The sequence below is a fragment of the Thalassophryne amazonica genome, chromosome 4 (assembly GCF_902500255.1).
Source record: "Thalassophryne amazonica chromosome 4, fThaAma1.1, whole genome shotgun sequence".
Lineage (NCBI taxonomy): Eukaryota > Metazoa > Chordata > Actinopteri > Batrachoidiformes > Batrachoididae > Thalassophryne > Thalassophryne amazonica.
This window is the reverse complement of record NC_047106.1, coordinates 98,544,661-98,568,623: the sequence shown is the minus strand read 5'-3', so window position 1 is coordinate 98,568,623 and position 23,963 is coordinate 98,544,661. Positions and strand designations below refer to the sequence as shown.

The window sequence follows — 23,963 nt, the reverse complement described above, 5'->3', positions numbered from 1 at the left end:
GTGTGCTTGGGGTCATTGTGTTGTTGAAACACCCATTTCAAGGCATGTCCTCTTCAGCATAAGGCAACATGACCTCTTCAAGTATTCTGACATATCCAAACTGATCCATGATACCTGGTATGCGATATATAGGCCCAACACCATAGTAGGAGAAACATGCCCATATCATGATGCTTGCACCACCATGCTTCACTGTCTTCACTGTGAACTGTGGCTTGAATTCAGAGTTTTTGGGTCGTCTCACAAACTGTCTGCGGCCCTTGGACCCAAAAAGAACAATTTTACTCTCATCAGTCCACAAAATATTCCTTCATTTCTCTTTAGGCCAGTTGATGTGTTCTTTGGCAAATTGTAACCTCTTCTGCACATGTCTTTTATTTAACAGGTGACATCAAAAAAGCTGTTTCTGAAGCAAACCAAGAAATGTGAATTAATTGTGGAATGTTGTTAAAGAATCGTGGAGTGGAATAACAGCTGAAAGGTGCCACAAGTTGGTTGTCTCCATGCCTTGCAGATGTGAAGAAATCATGAAAAACTGTGGTTATACAACTAAATACTAGTGTAGTGATTCACAGGATTGCTAAAAAAGCAGGTTGAACATAATAGTTTTGAGTCTGTAGCGTCAAAGCAGATGCTACTATTATTGTGAACACCCCCTTTTCTACTTTTTTGTACTAATAGCCCAATTTCATAGCCTTAAGAGTGTGGATATCATGACTGCTTGGTCTTGTTGGATTTGTGAGAATCTACTGGTACCTTGTTTCCCATGTAACAATAAGAAATATACTCAAAACCTGGATTAATCTTTTTAGTCACATAGCACTACTATTATTCTGAAACACTACTGTATATGTGTGTGTGTGTAGTTTATCTTCACTGAAATGCGCAGCATATACAATCTCTCTTTTTTTTATTAATTTGTGCTTTGAACATCCTTTTACTCCTTTTTCATCAGTTAAATTTTATGTTTATTTTCTTGTCTTCCCCAGACCTTTTGTCTGTGTGTGGTTTACTCAGGTTTATATTTACACTGAAAGGCTTGCACCTTACCTTTTTTTGTACGTGTTCCTATGATAATAAAGACTCTGAATGAATACATAAGTTCAGTTGCACAAATTAACATCAAATGTGATACGTCCCTATGAAATCCCTCGATAATAGTGTGTGCTACGAGTGACCCACAAACAGCCAAACACGTAGCAGGTCTGTTGATAGGTTAAATTATATATTGTGATAAACAGCAAGAAGGTCGCTTCCCATCTGGGGCCTTTGTGTGTGGAGTTTGCATTCTCTCCCTGTGTTTGCATGGGTTCCCCGCGGGTGCTCCGGCTTCCTCCCACATCCCAAGGCATGCTGGTTAGGTGGATTGAACTTTAAATTGACTGTAGGTGTGCCATGCGGGTTGTGACTATGTTTGTCTGGCTATATGTGTCCCTCCAGTAGACTTGCTTCCTGCTCCAGAGTGTACCTGGCTCACAGCCTATGACTGCTGGGATAGGCTCCACCCCCCCCACCCCCGCGATTCTTAGTTGGAGTAAGCGGGTATAGAAAATGAATGAATGGATATTGAAAAAATATTGATGTATTTATTACTATAATGCCCGTGTCCAGCTTGGCCTGTCTTGAGTTTGCTTTGCTCTGCTGTGACAATTGTCAAACATTCTTCAAGTAAATAAATTCTTGTTGAGTGATAAAAAGTCATAGTTTTCTTTAAGGTGTTAAGATTTAAGGTGTTAAGTTTCTACTATACTATATTACTTGTCATTGTGTGTTTGATTCTTTTGGCTGTTTCCCATTGCTCAAGTTTTAGGACAGATATGTTTCGGGGCAGAGAAATCCAGTGGTCCGATGTCCCGGACAAGTAATTTTTGGCCTATGTTGGCCTATGTCTAGTAGATATTTTCCCCTGCTAGACTGATGTCGAGTTAAAAATCTTGTCGGTCATGTGATTAAAAGTCTTCGACAAGTCAGACGATTTTTTTTTTTTAAACTTGTGCCTTAAATAACTGAGCCATTCAGAGATTGCAGTAGTGTTGGAGAGTTTTGGGTAGTGAGCTGTCCAGCCTTCATTTGGACGGTCAGTTTTTGAAAAAGATGGCAGAAAAAGCCATGGCCTGCTTGCTGAAACCCGTCTAAAATGCAGAGTTTTCAAACGAGCTGTCTGTGCGCACGCGGTGCTGCTCTGCTCACACACACAGGCAGGGAGAGGGGGAGGGGCTGAATGAAGCAGTGTCTCAATGTGCAGGTTCTCACATTCATCAGGTGAGAACCCTGAACTTTAATAAGCTTTAATAGTATTTATTTTAGATCGTGAGTTAATGTAGTTGTTTTATGTTCAAGCACAAAATGTGACTGAGGAGAAAAAACAGGATGAATTCCATCATCACACTAAAATTAATTTCAGTCAGAATAAAATTACAAGATGCTAATTTATGCTATTTTTCAAAGTTGTTAGGCTGCAGCTATATGTTTTATTTATTTCAAAGTAAGTTACCTCTTATTTTGTTCTTTTCAAAAATAAAAACAAAAAAACCAAAACAAAACATGGGGAGTCAGATCAGCCTGCTTTGTTCAGTTCAGTTTATGTCAAAGTTTTCCTGCACGTCTGTAATTTTTTCGTTCTTTTTAAGAGTTTGGTGTTTACATTTGATGTACAAATTTTTAAAAAACAATAAAATGTTAACACTTTTCTTTATAGCAGTTATGTAATTTCAGAAATGCAACAGAAAACAACCACAAATCAGAAAAAGTTGGGACTGTATGTAAAATGAATATAAAAATAAAAATGTTACACTATTCCCAGTGTCTCCATTCACACCCACATAAGCCACAAGTTCTTGCAGAGTTGTGTGTTGGTGGCTTCCTTCACTTGTCTTTCTTTGTATGAACTGGCAACGTGTCTAATTGTACACCCCCCCCCCCCCCCCCCTTCCCAATCTCTATGGCTGCACAGGCTACAGGAACACTGATAGGCTAAAAGGAAGGGAATGATTTAATGAATGATTTTCAAATTCTAAGAGCTGCATGTTTTAATAGGTCTGTAACTTGCGTGATTAACAGTGATGGCATAAGCTTTAATGGATGAGGTTCTTGGTACTTGCTGACTGTGAGATGAAGTATTCCTGGACAGCCGAACCTGGCTTCTGTTTGAAGCACCATTGTGCCTCATTTTTGATTGAACTCTCTTTTTGTAGCCTTACATACTTAACAGTGGCGATTCATAAATAACATATTTTCTGGAGTATAAGTTGCAGTTTTGTTACTAGTTGGGAGGCCCTGTGACTTATATTCAGGTGCAAGTTATATACTGAAAAATCATGCATTTGTTGTTCATAATAATAATAATACTAATACTAGCACATTGCTGTGGGGATCCATGGGCTCTAGATTGGGTATTGGGTAGTGTTAGTACAATAGGTAACTGACATTTTTTTCAAGGGTGGCAATAAATTATGCAAAGTTTCAATAATGATTTTAACTGAAAGTGCAGGAAATTAAAATGAGAAAGTTTTGTGAATAATTGTATTTATTATTTTGCACATTTAGTTAATGTCATGTTTTGCAACTGGCAAGGTTGTCTGATTACCAGGGACTGATTAATGATGATATCAATGTCCATTGCTCAGTGTTGTTATCTGTTAATCCCTAATTTCTGGAGTTGAATGTGATCTTTCTCCCTTTTGCAACTTTTTCTTTTGTGTCTGCGTCATCTGAGACCATTGAAGCTTACCACTTCGAAATACTGCAATCAGACGTCTTAAATAAAAACTGAAAAACGTTTGAAATAAAGTCTGTCTTGTAAATATATACTCAACAAAAATATAAACGCACCACTTTTGGTTTTGCTCCCATTTTGTATGAGATGAACGCAAAGATCTAAAACTTTTTCCACATGCACAATATCACCATTTCCCTCAAATACTGTGCACAAACCAGTCGAAATCTGTGATAGTGAGCACTTCTCCTTTGCTGAGATAATCCATCCCACCTCACAGGTGTGCCATACCAAGATGCTGATTAGACACCATGATAGTGCACAGGTGTGCCTTAGACTGCCCACAATAAAGGCCACTCTGAAAGGTGCAGTTTTGTTTTATTGGGGGGGGATACCAGTCAGTATCTGGTGTGACCACCATTTGCCTCATGCAGTGCAACACATCTCCTTCGCATCATCCGTGAAGAGAACACCTCTCCAACGTGCCAAACCCCAGCGAATGTGAGCATTTGCCCACTCAAGTTGGTTACGACGACGAACTGGAGTCAGGTCAAGACCCCGATGAGGAAGACGAGCATGCAGATGAGCTTCCCAGAGACGGCTTCTGACAGTTTGTGCAGAAATTCTTTGGTTATGCAAACCGATTGTTTCAGCAGCTGTCCGAGTGGCTGGTCTCAGACGATCTTTGAGGTGAACATGCTGGATGTGGAGGTCCTGGGCTGGTGTGGTTACACGTGGTCTGCGGTTGTGAGGCTGGTTGGATGTACTGCCAAATTCTCTGAAACAACTTTGGAGATGGCTTATGGTAGAGACATGAACATTCAATACACAAGCAACAGCTCTGGTTGACATTCCTGCTGTCAGCATGCCAATTGCACGCTCCCTCAAATCTTGCGACATCTGTGGCATTGTGCTGTGTGATAAAACTGCACCTTTCAGAGTGGCCTTTTATTGTGGGCAGTCTAAGGCACACCTGTGCACTAATCATGGTGTCTAATCAGCATCTTGGTATGGCACACCTGTGAGGTGGGATGGATTATCTCAGCAAAGGAGAAGTGCTCACTATCACAGATTTCGAATGGTTTGTGAACAATATTTGAGGGAAATGGTGATATTGTGTATATGGAAAAAGTTTTAGATCTTTGAGTTCATCTCAGACAAAATGGGAGCAAAACCAAAAGTGTTGCGTTTATATTTTTGTTGAGTATATTTTAAATAACTTCATATGGAAATAAAGTAGACATTCTAATAATTAAGTTGGTGCAGATGGGTTGATATTGGAGTAAGTGCAGTTGAGAAAAACTGAGTTTTGAAGCTACCCATGCACGCGCGCGCACACACACACACACACACACACAAGGCATGTGAATCTCATTACTGATAACGATTCGATACGCACCTCGATACACTACCAGCAATACGATACATACGAGGTCTGTCAATAAGGTATCGTACCTTTTTATTTTTTTTCAAAAACTATATGGATTTCATTCATATGTTTTTACGTCAGACAAGCTTGAACCCTCATGCGCATGCGTGAGTTTTTCCACGCCTGTCGGTGACGTCATTTGCCTGTGAGCACGCCTTGTGGAAGGAGTGGTCCCGCCCCCTCGTTGGATTTTCATTTTCTGGAAATGGCGGAATGATTTGGAATTTATCTGGCTTTCGGTGAAAATTTTACGGGCTTCACAGAGAATAAGGACTGTTACTACAGCTTTAAGGACGGCTTTAAGGACGCTCGGCGCGCCGTGCTCCGAGCTGCAACGACGAGGCAGAAAACGCCAGATCATTTCTAAGCTGATGGCTCTGTGGATACGAGACCGTCGTGTGCACTTTCTCTGGTTATCACAAGAACTGGACATCAGCCAAGAACACCTCCGTTTTGGCGTGTCATGGGACAAGTTGGGACATGCCTATCTTGGCTTTCAATGCTTACCAGTCCAGTAAGTATCAGAGAAAATTGTGGAGAGCTGGGCATGTCTTAACTTGTCCCATAACACGCCGAAACGGAGGTGTTCCTTTGTCTCGCTCAAACAGCGAATCGGTCGTTACGCACGAAGCCTCCGCGCGGCTTTCCATGACAAAATCTCTTGTTAAAAGTGAAATCTGCCGGAAAATGGCTGATGTCCAGCTCTTGTGATAACCAGAGAAAGTGCACACGACGGTCTCGTATCCACAGAGCCATCAGCTTAGAAATGATCTGGCGTTTTCTGCCTCGTCGTCGCAGCTCGGAGCGCGGCGCACCATGCGCCATTGTGGGCCGTCCTTAAAGCTGTAGTAACAGTCCTTAATCTCTGTGAAGCCCGTAAAATTTTCACCGAAAAACAACCGAATCTTCTAAATGGTTTCCAGCTGGTTGTCTGGCAGAGCTCCTGAAAAAAATTTCATGGAACAAAGCGGCAGTAGCTCAGCTGTTTGCTGAGAATGAAAATCCGAGGAGGGGGCTGGACCACTCCTTCCACAAGGCGTGCTCACAGACGAATGACGTCACCGACAGGCGTGGAAAAACTCACGCATGCGCATGAGGGTTCAAGCTTGTCTGACGTAATAACACATGAATCAAATCCATATAGTTTTAAAAAAATATAAAAAGGACCGTTACTTTATTGACAGACCTCGTATAGCGATACTGACGATACGATGTGATGTGATTCACACCTGTTCCCGAGTCGATGTGATTTGATATGTATTTGATGGTGATTCAGTTCCTCACAATGCTATACGATGTGATTTGGTGCGATATGATTAATGATGGGTATTGATAAGATTTTATCGATATCGATGCCATTATCGATTCCGCTTATCGATCTGAATCTTCCTGAATTCCCTTATCAATACCTCTTGTGAATTTTCTGTGTACTAAAAGTAGGCTTTACAGGTTTTCTGTGTCAACAACATTTTATTGAGCCTTACAGTAAATAAATATGAAATCTGTACATGGTCACTGGATCCTTGATGTACAAGGTGGATCCTTAATCTTTGGACGTGAATAGAATAAACAAAATCTGTAGTTTTTGTCAAAAGCATTTCCTTTAAATGGCGATTCACTTTGAAGTTATTAATTCTGACTGAAATCTGCACGGCTCTTTGGAGCTGTGATCTTAGTCCCACAAAACAGAGGATATTATTATAATAATAATAATAATTATTATTATTATTTACTTTACCTGATGGACAACTTCAGTTTACACACCGGCTGGTGCTCACACCTGTAGACTTGCCGCTTCCGAAAACCAGTGAACAGCAGGTCGAAGCGCTCCTTCGTTGCAAGCAGACCCACTGCAGTCTGCAGTCAACATAGAGAAATAATTATTTTCATGATAAACACCCTCAAAACCAACAGCTGCTCTGGTGTCCCGAACCGTCTGTGGTGCATTCAGTGTGCCTCTGAAAAAATCGATGTAAGCAGGTAGCGAGTGATGCAACACGATTCAACCCGTCAATTGAATCAGTGCATACTGAATGAATCAATGCACTCGCATCATGCACGTTTGTATCTAGATATCGATTCTTATCAGTTAATCCCCTCATGCTTAACACACACACACACACACCCCTGACTTGGCACCCTCGGACTTTCATCTGTTCCCAAACCTGAAAAAAAAACTTGGCTGGGAAGCACTATCGGAGCAATGATGAGGTGATGGCTGCGTTGAGGACTATGTATTTTGACTCTCAAGATGAAAGCTTCTATGCAAGGGAATGGAAGCACTCAAGCACCGCTGGAAGAAGTGTGTGGAGTTACAGGGAGACTATGTAGAAAAATAACCCTGAATTTGTTCAATTCGAACAACTGCATCATAGTCAGCCTTTAGAACTTTTCAGCCTACCCTCGTACAAGGTAAAAAATGCAAAAGTTTGGAACAGCGATTAGACAGGTCCTAGGGGGAAAAAATTTTAAGTAAATAATATTTGGTATGAGTACAATGAGGTTATTTCCCAAAAAATGAATTCCGATTTATGTCTATTTTGCTTGGCGTTTCAGCTGTGGTTAGTTGATATGTGATGAAAGTGGATACTTTTGTGGAGGAGACTTCGTTTGTATTTTGATGTATAATAAGTGTATGTTGGTGTCAGCATTGGTTAGTTATGAGTGTTCACATGTTCCAAAACAGGGCAAGTCCCACAAATTTGGGGACTCTAGGGTTTAAGAGGTTAAGTAGCACATTATAGGGTTCAAATAGTTTTGCGGTCTTGTGTTGGGGATAGGTTTGCAGGGCAGTCTGTGGTGCAGCTGTGCGCTGCAGCCTTCCACTGCGATTTCCATCCGGATCGCACACAGCAAGGGGGGAGTTTGGAGGGGTTTGTGCTGGCAAAGTCTTGGGTGTTTGGGCGGTCTCGTGTGCTTCCTGCCCGGTGGAGGTGGGTCTCACCACTTGTCTGGGGGCTTGGCCCTGCCCTCAATTGGCTCGATGGTCCCTGCCCCCCACTTGGGTTCGGTTGCCAGTGGCTCCTTTGTCCCCCATCCCTTCCTCTGCCTGCTCCTCCCTTTGGGGGCCGTGGCCCGGGTGGTGTGGTTCTGCCCCCCCCCCCTTTTGGTTGGCCCATGCTGGCGCCCTGTGTGCTTCCCTTGGGTATGTGGTTGCTTACCGTGCCTTGTGGGGGTGTTGGGGGTGTCAGGGGTGCGGTCCGGCGCCACTGGGCCGCTCCCCTGTTGGTTGGTCGATCAGCAGATCTCACAACCTTCCAAACTTCTTGGGATCTTTTAAATTTTCAGTGATTTTAGATAAATAAATTTCAGATTTAGAATGCACCTTCTTAATTAAGAAGGTGCATTTGTTGTGGAGCTGACGAAAAGTTATTCAATCAGCCTCTGTTTTCATTTTTTGTGCCTTGGACCAGGCATGGTCCCTTTCTTTTAAAGGGTTTCCAATTTCAGTGGAAAATCAAGGATTATTCTGCCCCTTTATTCTAAATTTCTGTAACGGAGCATGCTTATTCAAGAATTCATCATAAAAAGATTGCCAGGTCAACTCAGTATCAGCAAAGAGAGATATTCGGTTCCACTCAAAAATAGACAGATCATCCATTAAAGCCTAATCATGAAACTGTTTTAAATCTCTTTTAAATGAAATGCCTGGTTTAGTTTTGGGGAGTTTGGCATTCTTGACTGTTGCAATTGCACAGTGGTCACTCAAATCGTTCTCCAAAACCCCAGTATCAGAATACTTGTAGGGGGCATATTTTTATTATGAAATTGAGGAATGATGATCAGAGAGATGTTTAATATTGGGCCGAGTTGGACTGTCTCTTAACTGACTTAGGTTCAGTGAGTCACATATTTTAGGCTATGTGAATCTGAAGACAGCCAATCAAGTTTTAGGTCCCCCACTAAGACAAACTCACCAGAGTTGAGCCCTGAGTTACAATTATTTAGAAAACTTAGATAGATAGATAGATAGATAGCTAGATAGCTTTTATTATCATTGTCATTACAACAACGAGATTTTCACACTCACATTCCACAGGCAAACAGCAATTAATCCACAATTATTACTTTTTTACCGTAATAATGGCACACATCAGAATTAGGACAACACATATACATTTGACATTGTTTATGTGCATTAAACTTGAAACAGTCCGTTTTCCAAATTGAGGCGATGTGAGTGTGTTGGTAGCCACTGCAACTGGAGTCGCGCCGCCTGCCAGCTTGGGAAGAACGGGGGCCTGCCGCGGGGGGGCAGGAAGGGAGGTAAAAGGTGAAGATGGAGCATGCTTCAGTCCATGTGTAGGTCAGTTATTGTCTTTGTGGGATAAGAATGGAGCCAAATAATCTCACCAAGGCCTGAATAAATTCCTCTGGAGGAAAACAGTGGGCAATTGACCTTGAGGTTAGATAAACCTGGAGTGTTGTAGGTAAGCAGTGAAAACACTTTTTAACAGTTCCACTTGAACAACCAAATCCCAATTATGAATTAAGAATATTCCCAATTATGAATTAAGAATATTCACCGGCCTCTGAAACCTTCAGCTTCAACTGCAAGGCACGCATCAGCTCCAAGGTGTCATCCAGTTTGCGTCTGAGTTCAAGAGTCAACGCAGTCTGAGAATGCACTGCCTTGCCAACCTCGTTAATCATGACGGACAAGCGAGGGCCCGTGGTTCTTGATGCCGCCGTCTTGTCAATTTTCCGGTAGATCAGGGCAGCACATAAGCCAAAAAGTACCAGCCCTGCTGCCATGAGACCAAAAATGAATAAATCCTCGACATCCTCAACGGAGACAGGCACCAAGCATGCAACACGCCAAGACCCCCAGGAGTTGAGGACATAGCCCACAGGATACGTTCCATCTGGGCTCGTAGGATCCCCCAGTCCTGACCTTCTTGTAGAAAAAATGGTGTCAATAGCGTTCAGAGACCTGCTGATCAATTCCATGGTTAATCCAATAGTAGTCCAATAGATCCAGAATCCAATATAGTTTTGAGGAATTCACAGTCTGGTGAAGTAGGGACTTGAAGGTAAAAGGCAGAGAGCTAAGGGAGACTGGAGGAGATGCGACCGCCCTCGTCGGAGTCCCAAGCTGAATTAGAGCCTCACAACAGGCTGAGGGGAGCCTATAACAGCCCATGACTGTGAGGGACTGTCTCTGCGGAAATTCAAGTTTCAGTGCCAGAGGTTCAAACTGTATGCTAATAAATACAGAGGAGGGAGCATCACATTAAATTAGTTTTTTATATAAATGGCTACACCTCCGCCCTTTCCTGGGATGATCACAGTGGAAAATATTAATTGCTATTAACCGTGAATAGCAATATCATAATCCAAGACTGATTTTCTCAACCAAGTCTTGGACAACACAAGGATATCAGATTCCATTGTCTGCACCCAAATTTGTACTAAATCAGTTTTAGGAAGCAGGCTCCGGACATTTAAATGTAAAATGCCTGATCTGGCTATGAAACTATCAGGGGTATCGATATTTTCAGAGAGGATGAGGGACCTGGGTTGGGCTGAACATTGCCAGACAATAGAACATGCCGATAATGACCAGGTACAAGTCCCTGACTTGGAAAAATCCAAAGGTGGATGGGGGATGTGCCTGTGCACCCCACCACCACAGTTCATCAGTACCAACACACACAAAACACACGAGAAAACAAGATATAATTAAATAATTAGCTTCATTATTACCGTCTGTAAAATATATATCGAGGAAAAAAAAACTAAACAACACAAAGACGTTTGTAGCATAGCTAACTGCTGTGTGTCAACCCACCCACTGGTAGCCAGCAGCCGACGGGGTCCCATCACAAGGGGGCAAGAGGGCCAGCAGGCTCTGGCGGCAAGAGAGCTAGCGGGCCAGTTAGCAAGGTAACTGGCTGCAAGGTCTCATCGGACAGCAGCCAACCTCCCGACAACCAGCCCTAAATTGGGCCATGTCAAAGTGAGGCTGATGTCAGCATCTTGGCCCCCAACCAATCACAGGCTAAGAGAGAGGCCAGTATCTGGCCCAATTCAAGGCCGGTTGTCGGAGTCCTGTTACTGAATGGTTCGTAAACGCTGACAGCTATTAGGCCAGTAGGCTCTGGCAGCTCAAATCAGCGGGCTCCAGTGGCTAGCAGGCTCCGTGGCTAGCAAGCTAGGGATCACCAACTTCTGGCAAGCTAACAAGCTTCTGTGGCTAGCAAGCCAGTGTGCTCCAGCATCAAAAAAGAGCTGGCGGGCTCAGACAGCTACAAGGCTCCAGCGGCCAGCAACTGCGGCAGTGGGGGTCTCTTCTGACAGTGGCCCTTAGACACCAGCAGCCAAAACTCCCAATAGGTCCACAGAAGGAAACCTGAAATGGTGCCGCAGGATCTACGTATAGCGGATGATCTGGCAGACTGCAGTCACAATCCCAGAAGGATCCAGTGCAGGATCTGTAGTAACACCTCAGCTAGCTAAGTTATGGCTCATAAAACAGTAAAAAGATTTTTAAAAAGACCATTAAAAACATGCTGATAAATTGGTCTGATTATATAAAAACAAACGTGGACATGTGCTTGCGACCATCTTGGACACAACACAAAGTAGAGATAAAGGGCATTTCTCCCAATAATATATTTTCCCAATTAGTGAGCAGTAGTTTGTCTTCTTATTTTGTGGGTCTTGTCCAAACAGCTGTGTGGAGGATTACTTCCACAATTGGGTGAGAAAGTTGTGATGCACCCGGATTTACAAAACACTGCATTTTGGGTGAATTATAAAATGGGTTATCAAGCTAATAAACAAAATGGGCTATGCTTTTCAATCATGAATGTCTCTTAAGCTGCTGTTTCAAAATGATTTCTGTCCAGTGTACAGCAGGGCGGCATGGTGGATTAGTGGTTAGCACTGTTGCCTCACAACAAGAAGGTCATGGGATGGATTCCCACCTGTGGTGTTTCTGCGTGGAGTTCACATGTTCTCCCTGTGATTGTGTGGGTTCCCTCCGGGTGCTCCAGCTGTCCATAGGTGTGCTTGTGGGTGTTTGTGTATATGTATGTGACTATATGTATACAGCAAGTGACACTGTTAAACGATGTGCTGCCTCTTTAACACTTTGCTTTCGTTAAACATCAGGGGTTAGCTCCTTGAATACATGGAACAATCAATGCATAAAATAAATAAATGAGAGAGAGAGCATCAGCACTGACATGCATCTAAGTAGGTATGCTTTGCTGTATAATACTGTGAACAATATTTATGTCCATGGTTATCATACTGTAAAAGTCGGTGTCGCTGACTGATGCTCTGAAATAGGGCAGCACGTCTTGCTGCTGCAGCGTTCTGATCGCTTCCTCTGTCTTTTATTATGAAATAATGCTGAATTTATGTGGAAGTGATTGTTGTACAAAAACTTCAGGTATCTGTCGCTGAGTTAGATGATGACTGGAATGAAGTTTTCAGCAGAAACGAGGTGATCACTGGTGAAGCTCAGAAATGACGCTGCTGACCTTTGAAATGACGCATGCGCAGTGAAGCAAGACGTGGTGCGCCATTTCAGAGCATCATTCATGACTCACTAATTATCGCCTCGTTTCTGCTTAAAACTGACTTTAGAATGATTTAAGAGGTTTTACTTGGTTAATAATCACATTATTCCATTATTCCCATTGAATGTAGAGAGTCAGTCTCAGACATGCTGCTGTGGTCCCAAATGACGCATGCGCAGTGGAGGCAGGGTGGCCCAATTTTTAAGGGGGGCCGTTTGGTCGGTGACACGGTACATCCCTACTCATAAATATTCACGGTTGCATCACTTTAATTTTTACCCGAGGCCAAATATGGCCATTGCAGTTTTTTCGTCCGTCTGTCTGTCTTTGCTCAGTATATGTCCAGTTATATTACTTGTCAGGGTCTTCAGATTTACAGGGAACATTCTTGGGACACAGACCTTGGACAGGTTCAAAGATGGCTAACCTTGACCTATTTTAAGAGGTCAAAAGGTCACATTCTGTTTCTTATTTTTATGCTCATACAGCCGAGGGTATTTTATCATTGTGTTATATTATTATTTTAATGTTGGAACACGTTTTTGATTGTTATAGGAACATTAAGCACTCCAATGAGTTTTTTGTTTTGTAAATCACTGGTAAAATCACAATTGCATTGTTAATTTTAAAAATATTATAATTGAGTTAATGTTCTCCCTAAAATCAGCCACAGGTCAGTTGTTACCTCCACCAAAGTTGGGCAGAAGTAATGTTTTCAACCCTGTTTGTTTGTTTGTCTGTTTGTGAACAGCGTGTAACCCACAATTTTCATATGTCGTTATGATTTTTTTTTTTTTACTTAAGATTCATATCTTGATAGTCAATAAATTATATTATTATATTATTACATTTTCAAGGTGATAGGTCAAAGTCAGGAGAAATCTTGGGAAATTGGAAACGAATGAATTTTCAAAATTCATAACTGTCAAAAAAGATTGAATTTCTTTCATATTTGAGAGCGTTATGTAGGATGGTATCCTTTACCAACTGGCAATGTTTGATTACAGATTTTGTGGCCATTTAAATTTAACATTGAAAACCCTATTTAATGTATATTTTACATTATATCTTAATCAAACGTGCCCCAATCTCTGTCATTTTTGAAAGTGAGGTGTAGACTGGCACCCACTATCGCCTGACAAAGTTTGATCCAGATCTGGTCTCTATTGTGGATTTGGTGGACATTTGAATTTAATCTTGAAAAGCCCATTTGGTGTGCATTTTGCATTATATCTCAAACAAAGTGCCTCAATCACTCACATTTTTTGTTATGAATTTATGCACACCACCAAAAGTGGATGGAAGTTCCAATTTTATGCCTGTTTGTCTATCTTCCAGTTATCAATCGGAAAACAAGTGCCAGAAAGCAGTGACAAATTGGGCATAGCAGAGATAACCAGTGTTCTTTGAAATGATCTCAAAACAATTCAGAAACCAAAAAAAGTTGAGGAAAAAAACCTGACAACACCATGTATGTGTTGGGAAAGTGTAGTGACACGGACCCACAACAGGGGGCGTAAATGAACGGACAATGGAGGAAGTCAAATATGAACACTTTACTGTTGTGAATAGCACAACTCAACACAGCAGATTACAGAATAGGTGCAATAGTCATTTAACAAAGGTGTCGTGTGGGCCGCCAAGTTCCGAGTCCCCAGGTGGCCACCGTCTCCGCGTGTCGGATCTGGTACTGCTGGCGAGGAACAGAAACAATCAGATGTGGGTAGATGAACACCCAGCAACACATGGTGGATATTCCACCTCTAACACAGTAAGAGACTGAGGGCTACTTAGTCTGACGTGCGTCACTTGTCACGTTTCCCCAAACTTAGTGTCCCGTTAACAGTAGGCTCCTCAGGAACTCCTGCAACAACTGAGAGAATTCTGTGTTTTAGCACAACAACGGCTGAGAGTATTACCTCCTTAGGTAGTTGATATCTCGGCAACGAGGTGGAGATGACGTCCGGTCTTTATGGAGATGATGATGAAGTGTAGATGGGTGACAGCTGTCAAGAGATAATGAGTGACAGCTGTCACCCCCGGCTGTGTCCGTGGCGGCAGTGCCCTCTCATGCCTGAAGCCCGCACTTCAGGCAGGGCGCCCTCTGGTGGTGGGCCAGCAGTACCTCCTCTTGTGGCGGCCCACACAACAGCCCTCCTGGCGGTACAAATCGGCCAGGAGGGCTGGATCCAGGATGAAGCTCCTCTTCACCCAGGAGTATTCTTCGGGTCCATACCCCTCCCAGTCCACCAAATACTGGAACCCCCGGCCCATCCGACGGACGTCCAGGAGCCGGCGCACCATCCAAGCCGGCTCCCCGTCGATGATCCGGGCAGGAGGCGGCGCCGGTCCGGGAGCACAGAAGGGAGAGGTGTGGTGAGGTTTGATCCTTGACATATGAAAAACCGGGTGGATCGGCAGTGAAGCTGGGAGTTGGAGCTTCACTGCGGCAGGACTGAGGATTTTGAGGATTCTGTACGGCCCAATATACCTGTCTTTGAGCTTCGGGGAGTCCACCTGGAAGGGGATGTCCTTTGTGGATAGCCACACCTCCTGCCGGGCTGGTAAGCAGGGGCCGGGGATCGCCGGCGGTCTGCATGGGTCTTCGCCCTCATCCGGGCCTTCAACAAGGCAGAACGGGCGGAGCGCCACACCCGATGGCACTTCCGCAGGTGGGCCTGGACCGAGGGCACACCGACCTCTCCCTCCACCACAGGAAACAATGGGGGCTGATACCCCAAACACACCTCAAATGGGGAGAGGCCCGTGGCAGAGGACACCTGGCTGTTATGTGCATACTCGATCCAGGCCAGATGTTCACTCCAGGCCGTCGGGTGTGCGGACGTCACACAGCGCAGGGCTTACTCCACGAAGTGGGCTGCCTTGGAGAACCGGTCCACTATCGTGAAGACGGTCGTCATGCCCTGGGACGGCGGGAGGCCCGTGACAAAATCCAGACCGATGTGGGACCAGGGGTGATGTGGCACAGGAAGTGGCTGAAGAAGTCCCTGAGCCTTCTGGTGGTCTGCCTTGCCCCTGGCACAGGTGGTGCAGGCCTGGATATATTCCCGGACGTCGGCCTCCAAGGACGCCCACCAGAAGCGCTGCCTGACCACTGCCACGGTCCTTCGCACCCCTGGGTGACAGGAGAGCTTAGAACCGTGACAGAAATCCAAGACAGCAGCCCTGGCCGCTGGTGGGACGTAGAGTTTGTTCTTTGGCCCAGTTCCGGGGTCCGGGCTCCGTGCCAGGGCCTCCCGGACGGTCTTTTCCACGTCCCAGGTGAGGGTGGCCACGATAGTGGACTCCGGAATGATGGGCTCCGGTGGATCCGACAGCTCAGTCTTGACTTCATCTTCATGCACCCGGGACAATGCATCCGATCTCTGGTTCTTGGTCCCGGGGTGGTAGGTGAGTCGGAAGTCAAAACGCCCGAAGAACAGTGACCAGCGGGCTTGCCTGGGGTTCAGCCGCTTGGTGGTCCTGATATACTCCAGGTTCCGATGGTCAGTGAAAACCGTGAAAGGCACAGACGCTCCCTCCAACAGGTGTCTCCACTCCTCAAGAGCCTCTTTCACCACAAGGAGCTCCCGATTGCCCACGTCATAGTTCCGTTCTGCCGGGGTCAACCTGCGGGAAAAATAGGCACACGGATGAAGAACCTTATCGGTCTCTCCGCTCTGGGATAGCACGGCTCCTATCCCTGAGTCAGAGGCGTCCACTTCAACCACGAACTGGCGGCTAGGATCGGGCTGCACCAGAACGGGTGAAGTCGAGAACCGCCATTTCAACTCCTTGAACGCGGCACCGCACCGATCCGACCAGGTGAAGGGGACTTTTGGAGAGCTCAGGGCTGTCAGGGGGCTAACTACCTGACTCCTGTAGAAATTTGCAAAGCCGAGGAACTGTTGCAGCTTCCTATGGCTTGTTGGTTGGGGCCAATCTCTCACCGCCGCAACCTTGGCCGGATCAGGGGCGACGGAGTTGGAGGAGATGATAAACCCCAGGAAGGACAAAGAAGTGCGGTGGCACTTCTCGCCCTTCACAAACAGCCGGTTCTCCAACAACCACAGCAGAACCTGACGTACATGTCGGACATGAGTCTCAGGGTCCGGAGAAAAGATAAGTATATCGTCCAGATATACGAAGACGAATCGGTGCAGGAAGTCCCGCAAGACGCCATTAACCAAAGCTTGGAACGTCGCAGGGCGTTAGTGAGGCCGAATGGCATGACCAGGTACTCAAAGTGACCAAACGGGGTGTTAAATGCCGTCTTCCACTCGTCTCCCTTCCGGACCCGAACCAGGTGGTATGCATTTCTAAGGTCCAATTTGGTAAAGATCTTGGCTCCATACAGGGGGGTGAATACCTAATCTAATAAGGGCAACGGGTATCGGTTGCGAACCGTGATCTCGTTCAACCCCCTGTAATCAATGCATGGACGAAGTCCGCCATCTTTCTTGCCCACAAAAAAGAAACCTGCTCCCATCGGGGAGGTGGAGTTCCGGATCAGCCCGGCAGCTAACGAGTCCCGGATGTAGGTCTCCATTGATTCGCGCTCAGGTCGTGAGAGGTTGTACAGCCTGCTAGACGGGAACTCCACGCCTGGTATCAAATCAATGGCACAATCGTACGGACGGTGCGGGGGAAGGGTGAGTGCCAGATCCTTGCTGAAAACGTCAACAAGATCGTGGTACTCAACCGGCACCGTTGACAGATTGGGAGGGATTTTGACCTCCTCCTTAGCCTGTGAACCGGGAGGAACCGAGGATCCTAAACACACCCGATGGCAGGTCTCGCTCCACTGCACCACTACCCTGGACGGCCAATCAATCCGGGGATTGTGCTTTAACATCCACGGGAACCCCAAAATCGCGCGGGAGGTAGGAGTCACAAAAAACTCAGTCTCCTCCCGGTGATTGCCAGACACCACCAGAGTTACTGGTAGTGTCTTGTGTGTGATCAAAGGGAGAAGGGTGCCATCTAGTGCCCGCACCTGCAATGGCGAAGGGAGCGCCACCAGAGGGAGCCCTACCTCCCTGGCCCATCTGCTGTCTAGCAAATTCCCTTCTGACCCTGTGTCCACCAGTGCTGGGGCCTGAAGGGTTAAATCCCCGCTAAGGATTGTAAGTGGGAGTTGTGTGGAAATATGTGTGTGTCCCACGTGAATGTCTTGGCCCACCCTAAGCCCAGTTTCTAGGGGTGGGCGTTGGTGTTTAACCGCTCGGGGCAGTCTCTCAATTGATGCTCAATTGAGCCGCAGACAAAGCCTCCTCTGTCTATTAGGTGGTCTAAATGTGGCCCTGCTCCTGTCCATAGCCTCGTCAGCAGGGGGAGCTGTAGCCACACGGAGTGTAGAGGCCGTGGAGCGCGGGGAGGGCGGAACCCTTTCGGGACCGGAAGGGAGAGGGACGGCGCGTGCCCGGCCACGCCCTTCGTCTCGTTCCCGACGGCGTTCCTCCAACCAATTGTCTAGCCCTATAACGAGATCGATAAGCCCATCTAAATCCCGCAGTTCATCCTTAGCCACCACGTGCTCCTTCAGGACCGACGACAGTCCGTTTATGAAGGCGGCGCGGAACGCAGCGTTATTCCAGCCGAATCTCGCAGCCGCGATGCGGAAGTCGACTGCATAAGCGGCTGCGCTCCGACGCCCCTGTCTCATCCACAGCAGCACTGTCGAAGCGTTCTCTCCTCTATTACGGTGATCAAACACTGTTTTGAACTCCGTCACAAACCCAGCGTACATGAGAAGGAGCCGTGAATTTTGCTCCCAAAGTGCCGTAGCCCAAGCGCGTGCCTCTCCTCGAAGCAGGTTAATCACATAAGCTACTTTACGAGCATCAGATGCGTACATCACGGGACGTTGTGCAAAGACGAGCGAACACTGCATAAGAAAATCCGCGCACGTCTCCACACAACCCCTGTCCGGCTCTGGGGGGCTTATGTATGCTTCAGGGGATGGTGGGAGGGGTCGTTGAACGACCAGTGGAACTTCGATATCCCGCACAGGGTCGGCAGGAGGAGGAGCTGCAGCAGTGCCCTGAGCGCGCGCTTCCACCTGTGCGGTGAGAGCCTCCATCCTGCGATTAAGGATGACGTTTTGCTCGGTCATCTGATCCAACCGAGCAGTAAAGGCAGTGAGGATTTGCTGCAACTCACCAATCACGCCTCCTGCAGACGCCTGTGCACCCTGCTCTTCCATTGGCCATTCAACAGCCAGGTGACGCCCCTCGGGATCCATGATGCTGGCCGAGATATCCTGTTGGGAAAGTGTAGTGACACGGACCCACAACAGGGGGCGTAAATGAACGGACAATGGAGGAAGTCAAATATGAACACTTTACTGTTGTGAATAGCACAACTCAACACAGCAGATTACAGAATAGGTGCAATAGTCAATTAACAAAGGTGTTGTGTGGGCAGGCTCGAGGATAGAAGACGTCTGTCCTGAAAAGAACCGGAACCACACGATTTCCTCCGCCACCGAACCTGGAGAATACTGGAGCCGCCAAGTTCCGAGTCCCCAGGTGGCCACTGTCTCCGCGTGTCGGATCTGGTACTGCTGGCGAGGAACAGAAACAATCAGATGTGGGTGGATGAACACCCAGCAACACTTATGGTGGATATTCCACCTCCACCTCTAACACAGTAAGAGACTGAGGGCTACTTAGGGTGACGTGCGTCACTTGTCACGTTTCCCCAAACTTAGTGTCCCGTTAACAGTAGGCTCCTCAGGAACTCCTGCAACAACTGAGAGAATTCTGTGTTTTAGCACAACAACGGCTGAGAGTATTACCTCCTTAGGTAGTTGATATCTCGGCAACGAGGTGGAGATGACATCCGGTCTTTATGGAGATGATGATGAAGTGTAGATGGGTGACAGCTGTCAAGAGATAATGAGTGACAGCTGTCACCCCCGGCTGTGTCCGTGGCGGCAGTGCCCTCTCGTGCCTGAAGCCCGCACTTCAGGCAGGGCGCCCTCTGGTGGTGGGCCAGCAGTACCTCCTCTTCTGGCGGCCCACACAACAGTATGTATATATATATAAGTACATACTTATATATGTAACAAATTTTGATTCAAGTGCATGAACTAAATACATACTCCTGACATTTGATTACATCAAATTTAGCTTATGAAAAGCCACTTCTGACAGGACTTTGACCTTGAAAATTTTTATCAAGGTAAAAATTTGTTGAATTGGAAACTAGTGTTGGCAGTGGTTTGCGCTCCATGAGCACAGTGCTCTAGTTAATAAGCTGATAACATGCCCTAAACAGGCCGGGTATGTGGTGTGCTCCAAGCATTTTGTGAAAACTGGTATTATGGTATTTTTAAGCATGCCCAACATGCCATTTCCAGCAGATGAGCAGATTATGCTGCATGAGCAGCTTTAAATGTTTTTATGTACAGTCTTTTCTTTTTTCCCCGTCCATCTTCCAGTATGGTAAAATACAACCAAGTGATAAAAGGAGAAGCTGAAAGAACTTATATGTAGAATTCCTGATCATTTCTCACATTTGAAAAAAAAAAATGCAGTTGTTTCTATTCAGCATAATTTCTTGAAGACAGTATCCTATAAGAAAACTGTTTATAGGGTCATTTTGTTTTGAATGATATTTTTGAGTTATGTACTGGGTGGCACAAATATAAAGACTTTAAATGTTTGTGTTGGTCTTTTTTAAAAGCATGACCTAAATGAGGTGTGCAAGTTAATAATTGATTTGGCTTTCTTTGATGAAAATAAGAAAAAATCAAACTACTGTAAAAAAAAAAAACAACAATCGAGTTTTATGTTTTCACTTTTCAAGATGATTTTGTGCACCCATTGATTGATACAAATAAAATCCTCTCATATTGGGTTGGAAAAACAAAAAACAAAACATTTGTGTAACAGTGTAAATAATTCTTCAAGGGAGAAATTTTTGCCTCCAGTGTTTCAATTAATCAGATTTCTTCAACTTCACTGTTACACAATGATAGAATGGGTGAAATGTATGCTGCTGTTCTATGAAAACTTAAAAAAGTGTATTTGTGTTGCAGAAAGAACTTGATGCCACCGCCACACAACTTGCCAACAGACAGGATGAGAGTGAACAGTCCAGGAAGAAACTAATCGACCTCAGCCGCGAGTTCAAAAAGAGCACACCAGAGGTGAGAAAATCAAATATTCACAGACATACCAATGCATAATCACAGACATAACGTAAATCTAGCAGTGTTTATTAAAAAAAAAAGTAACATGGGTAAGCATCCCCTGCTGGCTGTCAAAAGTACCTGCAAGTATTTCTACCAATGGCCAACAATAAAGCTTGGCATTGTGACACCAGTGTTTCACACACATCATACATTTTAACTAAGCATTGCCTTATAGATTTCAAATGATACCAAAAAATTTTTGTGAGTCCATGTACTAGCAGGGTTCTAGCTAGCGCAAACTTGCGTTACGGCCCGTTATGCTGTAATTTTGAACCATTACGCTTATTTTGGACCGTTATGCTTATTTTCAATACAGCATCTGTACTCAACCGTTTCTGCAGCGCGACTCCAATTTGAAGCATGAATCGAAGCAATGCTTTGATTCAATGGCTCGTGGCACTTTGATTCGCTGCTCTTCAGAAGTGGTAAGCCCGCTTCTTAACCCCTCTGAAAGCCATTGAAATATCATGAGTCACTTTTGTGTGGATTAAAGTCACTAAGGCTGGGCATACACTGTACGATATTTTCAATGGTTGTACTTGGCTCCAGCTTGAACTGTGCGACAAAACCGCAGGGGTTAAAAGTTCAGAGCGCACGATTCATGTTCTCACACTATACCGCCCGATGCTCTGATGCGATCTGACTGCTCACATTGTATGTTCAAAAACCACACATCGGAAGGTTTTTCTTTTTAAAAAAAATTTATTTCATGCCTATCAGCGCGCACAGTGAGTGAAATCAGGTGGGGGAGATGGAACGTATATGCACGCACGCGCACACACAGCAGACAGCAACATGATTCATGAGAGGACGGTAAAAAAAAATACATAAACATTCATAACAGGTGTTGCTACTTACACTGTTGTATAAATAAACTATATTTCATACAGAGTCTTACAGCTGTGCAAGGTGTCTGTCGTAAATCCTGTTGTGTGTGTGTGTGTGTGTGTGTGTGTGTGTGTGTGCTCGCGCGCATATACGTTCAGTCTCCCCCACCTGATTCCACTCACTGTGTGCGCTGATAGGCATGAACTTTAATATGATATTAGGTTATTGCGAGGGAACGCAATAAAAAAAACAAAAAAACACAAGATTTTACATGAGATCACTGTTTGCTCTCTCCTGTGTTTGCTCATGCACAGTGTGTGAGGTAATCAGCGCGTAGACGCTTGTAGTGCTGCTTCAACAGCGCGGAACCCTCACGAGTCACGACAGCCGACCAAAATATCAAACAGGTTTGATTTTCATCCGACCATACGATTCCCGATCGGGAGGTGGTCGTGAGATGTTAAATGCAGCTCGTTACTCCATGTAGACTGCACGATGCAGGACGCACGATTAAGCTGAAACTCGGCACGATCCAAAAAATTCTCGCACAAGTGAAAAATCGGCTGAAAAAGGGCCAAAACTCGCACAGTGTAAGTCCAACTTAACTGGGACTCATGTCTTGTTGCAGTCAACAAACGAGAATCGTCCTCCGTTCCGTTGGCAGAGCTTCAAATGCTGTGCGCTCTGTGCTGAGACAGAGTCCGCTCGGAATTAATAACTCCAAAACAAATTGCCGCTTTAAATAAAATGACACCTCTTACAAACGTTGCAATACAGACAATCCACTACAGTCAACTAAAACCTTTTTTCCTCCCAAAATGAGACGTCCTGCACTCTCTCTAAACCTGACCTGCAGCACAGCTGCAAGAGCTCAGCTCATAGGTATGGAAGGCCATTCATGCCAATAATAATGTCTGAAAGGAAATGCTTTTGACAAAAACTAACGGATTTTATTTCTGTTTATGTCCAGAGATCAAGGATCCACCATGTAGAGTTTATTATGTCCAGAGTTTAAGGATCCAGTAAGTTTCAATTTAATCAGCTTATAAAGCACCAAATTACAGTAAGAGCCGTCTCAAGGTGCCTCACACAGAAAAGTTCAACATAAAAAAATTAAAATAAATAAATTAAAATAAAAAATTAAAATAAAAAATAAAATAAAAACTACTCATAAGAAAAAGAATAAAAATAGGTTTTAAGTCCGCGTGTCGGGACGCAGCCGCCGCGACGCTCCGCCACAGGAAAAACACCTCTGTTGAAAGCCTTAAGGACAAGTTGGAACATGTCCTGCCTGTTAAACAATTTCTCATATACTCACTCCACTGAAAGCCATCAAAAGCCGCCTGGATTTTACAAATGGTTATCAACACAGAGGTGTTTTTCCTGTGCCGCCGCACCGCGTCGGCTGCGTCCCGACGCGCGGATCCGTCCGCACATCTTTCATTAAAAAAATCTCCTTTAACAGTGGAATATCTGGATAAAATGCTGAAACCGACTTCTTCTGAAACTTCTCTGTTCTCTCACGACGTCCTGGATCAATAGAGCCTGAAATGTGGAGGTTTTCAGCTTGAACAGGCTGATGACGCCGCCTGAGAGCGCTGCACGACGTCTCGCACCGTGGGAAGTCCTTAAAGCGACAGAATCACCTCAAAATCTCTCATCAGCTGTTAAAATTTTCACTGAAAACCAGCTTAATTTTTCGAACCGTGTCCACTTCGATGTGTCTCACAGGTTTAGAAAAAATTTTGATCAAACAACGCGCCAGTCTCTCAGCAACTTCTCAGACAAAGGAATTCCGACGAGGGGCTGGACGACTCCTCCCACAAGGAGTGCTCACAGGCGAATGACGTCACCGACAGGCGTGGAAAAACTCACGCATGCGCACGAGGGTTCAAGCATGTCTGACGTAAAAACATATGAATGAAATCCATATAGTTTTTGAAAAAAATAAAAAGGACTGTAACTTTATTGACAGCCCTCGTATATATGTATATATGTATGTGTATGTGTATATGTATGTGTATGTGTATATGTATGTATATATATATATGTATGTGTATGTGTATATGTATGTATATATATATATGTATGTGTATATGTATGTATATATATATATATGTATGTGTATATGTATGTATATATATATATGTATGTGTATATGTATGTATATATATATATATATGTATGTGTATATGTATGTATATATATATATATGTATGTGTATATGTATGTATATATATATATATGTATGTGTATATGTAT

At 44.7% G+C, this 23,963-nt stretch overlaps 1 protein-coding gene across 3 annotated transcripts in view; it reads left to right on the top strand.

Annotated features, from left to right (window-relative positions):
- The window catches only part of cux1b (cut-like homeobox 1b), a 237,115-nt gene that overhangs the window by 94,806 nt on the left and 118,346 nt on the right, over nt 1–23,963 (top strand). For all 3 annotated transcript variants that reach the window (XM_034168318.1, XM_034168316.1, XM_034168317.1), the window contains exon 2: nt 20,718–20,828. In XM_034168318.1, coding sequence (XP_034024209.1) covers nt 20,718–20,828 — 111 coding nt within the window. The remainder of the gene's footprint in view (nt 1–20,717; nt 20,829–23,963) is intronic.